Genomic DNA, 8,904 nt, shown 5'->3' with positions numbered 1-8,904 from the left:
GGTGTGGAGGGGGGGGGGGGGGGAAGCAAGAGGGATAACCCTTGTTTCAGAGCATATATTCCTTATTAATCTCCAATTGCAAAACAACTCTCAATTTTAAAGAGTCGCCAACTGCAAGCTCTGCTACAACACGCAAGCAGTGACACAGGAGAGGACTGCTAATATATTTTAGAAAAACACTGGCAAGGCCCTGTCAGTAACAGCCTAGTGAGTAAAACTCACCAGAACATTATACTGTGAGAATCACTCACTGTCCAGTTTACAGACAACATTAAAAAGAAGGTTTTGTTACTTGTGTGGGGAATATCCTCAGTCAGACAAGTGTTGCTTGATACCCTTAGACTACACCTCTACATACTATCATTAAATTGCCCAAGTATTTGCACAAAGACAAAAATTTGTCATGAGGGCTGGGGAATACTCTAAGGTCTAATAAAACAGTAGATAGCTACCCAGCAGAAACAGTGGTCATTACTGCCAGACAAGAAGGTTTTTTCAGCAAAATATGTCATTATTTTGTGCAATACCTGGCATAATATTTAATATTAGCAAGAACAGCACAAGATCCATTTACACACATTCCAGAATTCATCTTATAGTCACTTTTACACTTTAGCTTCCATCCCTTATAATAGCTTTTATAAAGCACATTTGCAACTCTTCTAAGAGATAAAGGAACACATGCTATCAATTTTTAAGTCAGTATTTTAAGCAAACACATAAGCTTTAGAGCATGCCTTTTCAGCAATGATGACACAAATATTTTGTTAGCATTTGTCTTACAGGTAGGATGGACAGTACCTTTACCTTTACTGTAGTAACATCAGTTCTAGTGGAAAAAAAAAAAAAGGCCAAGAACATTTCTCATACTTTTTTTTTTTTTAAGACTACTTTAAAGTGAATCATACCTGCATCAGATTAAATCTTGCCACCTCATTTATAGGAGCATCAGAAATTATCCCATACTGTTCTGGGTTAACAATCGCAGGACAGATGAAACACGCTAGAAGAAGATCTGTGCACATTGCTCTGACCTCCCCGACCTCCAGCCTGTCTACACATGAGAGTGTTTTGTACATTTGTGACACAATCCACCTCAAGCTGTGAGGAAAACAGTAAGTATTTTGTTTGAGATAGCCAATGAATTTGTTCACCAAGGTCACCAGCTTGGCCTCATTGGAGTCAACCATCTCTTGGACTCTTTGTTTGAACTTTTCTGTGCCTTTCTCTCCAAATAACTTTTCCTGTTGTACTGGGGAGAATCTCTCAATTAACTTGTTCGGATCAGTTTCCAGGTGGTCTTCATCTTCAACAAGAAGCTGCATGATTGGCTCATGTAAAGTTGCAGTAAGAAAAAGTTTTGCAGAGAAGAGTCCTTCAGAGAAAAGTTTGAATAAGATGCTGAATGCACAGGTGCCTCGTCTCAAGAGCCGCCTAGGGTTGTCGCTTTCCTTGAGTTCAAATTCAATCAAGTAACGGAGGACCTGGAGGAGGTAGCTCTCATCCTCCTGCATGATGCAATTGCCATAAATGGAGGTAAAGACTGTGTGAATGACACTCTGAGTGTTGTCCTGGTTGAGCTTCTCTCCAGCAACCAGACAGGATGCAATAAGCCTAGGGTTCTCTCTCAATCTGTTTAGGAATTCTCCATAAGCAGTCTCCTGAAATCCCAACTGCTTATATCCATCCACAAACTGTGTGTCCTCCAAGATTTTAGCATGCTGGCAACATTCAGCAGGAGAAGCTTCAGCACTTTAAAGAAAAACATTGAAACAGTTTAAGTAACTCTTAAGCAAACAAACTTCATGAAAGATGCCACATGGTCAATCTATTAACAAGACTACCACCAAGAAAAAAGTCTTTCCATATAGTTAATACAAATTATTTGCGAATTCAGGAGTAAGGAGAGTTTGTTCCCATAAACTATGAACAGAAGCAAAACAAACACACATATTAAAAAAAGGTAGCTTAAACAGCCAACAAGTAAGTTTCAGGTGAGTCAGATTCCCTAGTTGAGATTTGTTTTAAAGCCTTACTATTTTTATGATTTGTACAGCAAAGGATTCCAGATACTAAGTGTGAAAAATCTGATGGATTTGCTGCAATTCAGAGAAGTTTAGGAGCTTGTTCTCCCCAGGACCACCCCCCACAAGTCACCTGGTTATGATCAGTCTGTCCAAGTTAATCCTTTGCTGCTTGGAAATCCATGCTGTGCGGTACAGCTTTTCAGCTGTCTTCAATACATCTGCATTGAGCCTTTGAATAAGTTGCTTTTCTGAGTTTACATACAGTCGTTCCTGCTTGAGGTGATGAGCCAGCGTGTGTATATCCAGCTTCACCATCTTGGGCAGCGAGCGGGTTACACAGTACTCACTGAAACAAACAAACAAAGAGAAACAGGTGAATTCCAACAGTTAGGGAACAAGTTCTGTCAGCCCCAATGAAGTGATAAGCAGGTCATAAACTTACACCTAGCAGTAAATACTGCTGTGCCCCTTCCACGTTAGCATATTAATATGTTCTCTCAAATCCACAGCCCACCACTTAATAACTGAGTCACTCTTTCTTAATGCAAGGTTTCCTAATTGCCAATTTCATCAACCCCTTGCTATGTCAGCACATCAGGCACGCTTGCATAGTAGCGAATGATATTTTCAACTCACACTCATGAACCGAAATAGTAATACAGTACAGCGCTACAAAACTCCTGCACACCTCCAATACACAAGGTGAGAAACCAGCCATTACTTGGAGAGATGTGGCCATTACTACAGTTTAGGTGATGCAAGCTCAGGGAAATGAAGAGGAGTCCCTTTCCGACTCACTGTCTGGTAAATAGGCAAAAAGATTTCCGCATTTACTACTTTGTCCTAAAGCATGCCCACATAACGCAGCGCTATCCAAGCACTTGGGTGTGGTTATCTCTGGCCTGTCAAAACAAATGCTCTCTCTCACTTACGCGTAAGAAGCACCAAGCTCTCAATATTGGTCTTTTCTGCTAAAAAATTTTAAATAACAACATTACTAATTAAAAAAATAAATAAAATAAAGGAGTATCAATACTCAGATAAGGCAGAAGTTGGAAATAAGTCTGGAGACTCTGCTCAACAGTAGAATTCATTCAGAAAAAATTCCTCAAATATTTCAATTCAGAAGAATATTTCTTTGGGCCACGATCCAAAAATTTGGTTTGAAAGAGAGAAAAACTGAAACAACTGTAGGCTTTCATAGCACATCAGGGACAAAAATCTACACAAACTACTGTTACGCCTCAATGTAACATCAGCTCTAACTTAATAATTAGAAAACATCTGAGTTACCAGTTACCAGTTAGATAAACAAAGAGTACCACACCATTCAAAACAAGTTCAAGGAGCTAATCCATCTAAAAATTAACTCTATGGAAGAAAAAAAACATCAATTGCATTAATGCTGAAGGGGTAGAATCATGCAGAGCAGATTATGTTTCCATGGAATTAACAATTAACTGCTTTATGTCTTGTTCCCCACCAGAACTAACAGCCATACTAGCTAATTTGGGAAGAAAAAGGGTTTGATACAGATATAATCAGTAACAGCTATCTGTCAGATATATTGGTAACGGATATATGTCAGAGCTGTCAAGGGATCTGGCAACAAACCCTTCAAAGCCAATGCTACAGTTAAATGAAAAACTTACTTCCCGCAACCTGTAGTGACTCTAGGGGAGCCTTGCTTCACAAGGCCATTTAGTCCATGCTTGAGAAACTACAAATAATGTACCATGCACTGGCCTAATGCCCTCCCCTTTTAGTGTTTTAAAGATCTGTGGTTCACTGCTCAGCATAGCAGATGATCCTCTCTGAAGAATACAGATTAGCTCCCTAATTAGGCACAGGTTTTACATTTGTTGGGGTTTTTTTTCCAGTGTGCGGAGGAAACCTGACAGCCAGGTGCACTGACAACTATCACTGCTCCTTGCGCCTGTAATTAAGTTCTTCCATCTATAGTTTTAACCTCACAACCAAAACCCTAACAGGAACAAAAAGAGATGCTGTCACAAGCCTTTATGCATAAAAAAATCACGATCTTATTACACCTGATGGTTTAAAAGTCATTCCTAGCAAATACAGACAACCATGTATATAAAGCTCTCAACTCCCCCCCCAAAAAAACCCTAAAAAACCCCCAAAAAACAAAAAACCCAAACAAAAAAAACCCAGCAACCCTAACCAGTGGTTACAGCTCATGCATCCAAAGATGAGATTAAGCAAGGAACTCCAAGGACACAATAATTTAGATGTTTTTAACTAGGACAGTCTCAGAGAAATGATTAGAAGAAGAAGTGCTGACATTACTGCCAAAGTTCTTTGAGAAACAAATAATGTTTTCTCGCAACAAGTTTATTTTTAGTTCCAGAATTTTAGGGCTCACAAAAAAAAAAAAGGCGTTAAACTTGATACTGCCTGCAAACACAGTAATAACTAGTTACTAGGCTATGAGCTATTGATATCGGCCAGGAAAAAGAAGTTGCATCCATAAAAACATACATACACGAGATCTGCAGAACTACCTTCTGTCTATTCAGATGCTTTCTGTTGTAAGGCTGTACTTAAGAGTTGCTCATAGTTTATCAAACCTTAACAGCTTTAGCTGACGTTTTCCATTTTAAGGTGTCCACCCACAGGCTCCACTTTTCTGGACAAAAAGTTAGTCCAAGCGGTTCTCCTGCTTGAAAGCAAGTTTTGGGAAGCGCTAGGGGACCCACATGGGGTACCCCCTACGAACAGCCTGTTGACTTCGCCTGCGTTCCTATGCCTCTGCCTTGCCAAATTTCAAAACAAGTTTCTATTTTTGTGTCACTCGTTATAAACACATTTAACAGTAGACAAGCCGATTAAACAGCTTCTAAGGTGTCTCATATACTTACGAGTTATTTCTCTCACTGTTTCACTCAGTGTCTTTTTTTTTTTTTTTTCCACTAGAGAAGATGTTTTCAGCATCAGGGATGGGCTAAGCACCCTGACAGCTTTCAGCCTCTGAGGAAAGACTGTTCTTTTCTCCCCTGGCCCACAGGTGGGAGCGACTTCAAAAGCCCAGTCAGGAAAAGAGACAACGGTGGCCTGGAAACAATATACTTTTTCTGGTAAGTTATGATTATCAACATAGCAGTTAAAATTGCTGGTAACCTTTTCTGGAGCTATGGACAATAATAATAATAAAACAACAGTTAATACTCAAAAAGCAAATAAGATTCCCACACAGTCCAGAGTCCTAATACAAACGCATATGATCCACCTGTCCAGCGAACAAAAAGAGCAACAAAACAGTAGAAAAGGTCAGATTACTGCAAAACAATACTGTACCATTTGTGATGCCACCTGAAGAAAAAAAAAAAGACAATATGGGCCTTGCACATACTCAGACAGTGAAGTTACCACCTAACATAAAACCGATTTGGGCATCTCCTCATGATACAGCACCACAGCCATTAAAGAGAGACACCGAAGCACTGGGTAACTGTGAGAAGTTGCGCACTGCTGTGCATTTTTTTTTTTCTTTTAAACTAATTGCCACCATGAACTTCAGGCGCAAAACAAAATACGGCTCCGAAGACTACCATTACCTGCATCTGCACTTCTAAATATACTGGTCCCACGACTACTTGATAATATCCTATCAATTGGCCACCACCCATGTGTCTATCTTATCTGTCTCTACCATAGAACACCAGAAATAACGAAAGCAAGAGGAGACTTGATTTGGAACTGAATCGCAGCAGGTCAATAAGTAGCACTGCTTTGTCAAGAACTATGAAAATCCACAGGATTTTCCTGTGGATCTGCAAGAAGTCAACTGCACGACAGCAGTTTTTACCCTATGTACAAGAAAAAGGGATCAGCAGCTCCCCTGTCTTTATACTCCTCCATAGAAATTAACCTAATGTGATTGCTAGTGATTGCTACCGAAATACACCTCTAAGAGGAGGAATGCCTCATTCACTCCCATTTACCCATTTTTAAAAATTAATTGCAACAGTGCAAACAACTTTGTATTCACCTTAAGTTTCTGGCAGCCATTTGAGAACACTAGAGATGTAAAGCAGGTAGTTTAATACACACAATACTTCAGCAGGCTTCAGACGGGCTCTAAAGAAAACTTGCAACATAGTCAAGAAAACCCAAAAAACCTAGCTGAGCAAGATGCACACGCTATTACTCTCTTCAGATACTGATATTATTAACACAGCCCGTCTTGAAAGAAGAAACTATCGTACCACTAACACACCTACCTGACACACACTGCTCCCCTCCAAAAACCTCTTCCCTTTATGATCATTATGAAAAGACAACAGTTGCATTCTCCGACCTTCCCAGGCCACACAACATTCATTCCACGCCAGCATTTGGGACAAGAGCTTTAGAAGCAATTAGCCACAGTTACGTATTTGGTAACACACCACAGAAGGCAGCATTAGAGCAGAGCGAACGGCGGCAGCTTCAGCTGGTACTAATTCCAGAACATTGTTTGTCAGATTATCTTAACAGTTTCTCACAAACAAAAAGGTGCCCATAATTATCCAATTACCTGGTTTATGACTACCATACACCATACTTGAAATAATAGATTTCTGTACATAATTGTATAAAGGAGAGAGTTTAGGAAATTTAGATAGTCAACAGTCTGCTGTGGCTGAAGAAACAACAGATATTAAATAGCTCCTGCTATGTGCAAATTATTTTTCAATCCTGGCAATTTCATTTTGATATGAAAACATTTCAGTTTTTTGTCAGTTATTTCAAGACTGCTTAGTAACCTACTAAAAGCTGTGACACGGTAAGAGAAGCTTAGCACAACAATTCAAACAATTTCACTTCATGACGCTCCACCATATCAACAACGAAGATTGCATGACCCGACAGCATCTAAGAAGTTTTGCCCCGCTATCAGCATGACAGAAGTTTGTCCAGAACCCAAGACAATCTACGCCTTTGATGAACACAGGACATAGATTGCTTCCTATGTTTAAAAGTCTCGGGAAACACTGCATTTAAATCTTTAGGTACTGAACTCCAGCTTACAAAGTACATGGTTTTGTACTGTGGCATACTGGAACAAGCGACATCTCTGTTGAGTATTTCTGCAATTCAGTTGACAGAAAAGAGATTAACAAAGTAGTAAATACTGCTAGTACACCAGATTCTCCTTCCTCCTCCAGTGTTTCCTGCTCAGAGTTATTTGCTCGCGACGCAAGACTCAACTTCCAAAGCAAGTTTGGGCAGATCTAACATAGGCAGGGCAGGGCAAGGCAAAACTGAAATCACTCCGTCTTACTGAAAAATAATTCCTAAGCAAGGTTGAATAGCTTCCATGCCAATTCACCCCAGATGAAGTACCTCTTTCTTCATTAATATTTATAGTAATAACTAACAAGCCTTATTTCTTTATATAAGCTAACAGCCTATCTCCCAAAGTTGAGAAAAAAAAAAAAAAAAAAAATCAATTTTTCAGTAGAATAGTTCACCATGACCTAGGAGTTATCTGCTGAACTCTCACATTACAATACCCACCATCTCAAAACATGCATACAACATGCAAAACGCATTTCAACTTGCTACAGTTCAACTACCTAATCAATATTAATAAGAAACTCAAACCTCAAGTTTGTTTCTGCCCAGTGGCTGTTTTGCAGCTAGCATTGAACACGCTGTCTATCCAGTAAGATTTATGTGCAAGGAGCATCTCATTTCTCATGCCCCTTAACAGAACTTACCAGTAATGCATAGGATCAGCTGGCTACTAAATTACCTACTATGGTATTACTGTGTGGCATAAAATCAACAAAAGCCTATAACCATGCTAAAATCTACTCCAGTTGCTTGTGATGCTAGAAAGAGGAGTTCCCCTTACATAAGGCATCATACCAATAAATTTTTAGTCAGAAGAAGCGCAGAACTCAAAGCCGCTCAAACTAACAAAAACAACCTGCTCCCAGCCCCTTCTCTCAAGACTAGCTCCCTTCCTCATCGTGAAACGTCCCATCCGCGGTCCACCATGAAGGGTAACTGCTACTAAGGACAGAGTACATTCTCCAAGACCTGACAAATCTCACACCAAAACCCTCGTGTGGAGTATCTTAAATATTTTTGAACCCTCCACGGCAGCAGCAGTTTAGAAGTCCGTTTCCTAAAACCACCATCCTGCTGCTGTTATAGAAGCGCAGTATTTCAGATTTCATGTACTGCCCGTGCCATTCCCCCCTCCATCAGCTTCAGACTGCACCTTCTACTTGCGAGTCAACTGCATCATTCACAAAAATAGCATTCTACCTATTAGTAAGTGCAGTGTCACACGCTCGGTTTGAGAGCTTAATCGTAACGTCTCTCTCCCTTCAGAGCACAGTATCATGACTTTGCAAGAAAAAAGACAGATACTCGCTTGGTGAAGTTCTTCAGCATTAAGGGTCTATTAGTAACAAAAAAGGGAAGTTACAATACCCGTCAAGTTACAAGTTTTAAACCTGCATAACACGAAAGCCATAAAGGAGAGACGGTAGCGACGTTCACCCCGGGCCGCTTCGATAGCGACTCGTTGCCCAATCCCACAGTGGCCGAGAGCAGAGAGGGCCCCAGCCGCCAAGTGCTTCAATTTTTCAAATACCTCCGCAAACCTCAAGAACTACCGGTTCTCGGACACTAACATGGCAGGTAGGACCGGCTCCGGCCGGAGGCGGCTGACAGAGAAAGGAAGGCACAGATCAACACTCGAGGAAATCTTGCGGCCAACTTCGCTCGGTCCCCCCCGCCGCTCCCAGGGCACCAGCCTTCCCCCCGCAGACCCCGCACCTCTACCCCCGCACGTGGCTCTGGACAAACCTCCCTCCCCGGAGTTAAATATAAATAAATACACCCCACCTGCCCACGG

At 40.8% G+C, this 8,904-nt stretch overlaps 1 protein-coding gene across 3 annotated transcripts in view; it reads right to left on the bottom strand.

Moving 5' to 3' along the window:
- GAPVD1 (GTPase activating protein and VPS9 domains 1) overlaps nt 1-5,031 on the bottom strand; it is a 26,688-nt gene extending 21,657 nt beyond the window's left edge. For 2 of the 3 annotated variants that reach the window (XM_009287231.2, XM_009287233.2), the window contains exons 1-3: nt 4,910-5,031; nt 2,158-2,373; nt 909-1,752 (exon numbers count right to left, since the gene is read on the bottom strand). In XM_009287231.2, the coding sequence (XP_009285506.1) occupies nt 909-1,752; nt 2,158-2,342 (1,029 nt within the window). In that variant the 5' untranslated portion in view covers nt 2,343-2,373; nt 4,910-5,031. Of the gene's footprint in view, nt 1-908; nt 1,753-2,157; nt 2,374-4,909 lie in introns of those variants that run through there. The other variant, XM_019474128.1, reaches the window with a different exon arrangement.
- Nucleotides 5,032-8,904: the final 3,873 nt, after the last annotated feature.

Source organism: Aptenodytes forsteri, unplaced genomic scaffold (genome assembly GCF_000699145.1).
Source record: "Aptenodytes forsteri isolate BGI_AS27 unplaced genomic scaffold, ASM69914v1 Scaffold1417, whole genome shotgun sequence".
Taxonomy (NCBI): Eukaryota; Metazoa; Chordata; class Aves; order Sphenisciformes; family Spheniscidae; genus Aptenodytes; species Aptenodytes forsteri.
This window is presented reverse-complemented; position numbering and strand designations above follow the sequence as displayed.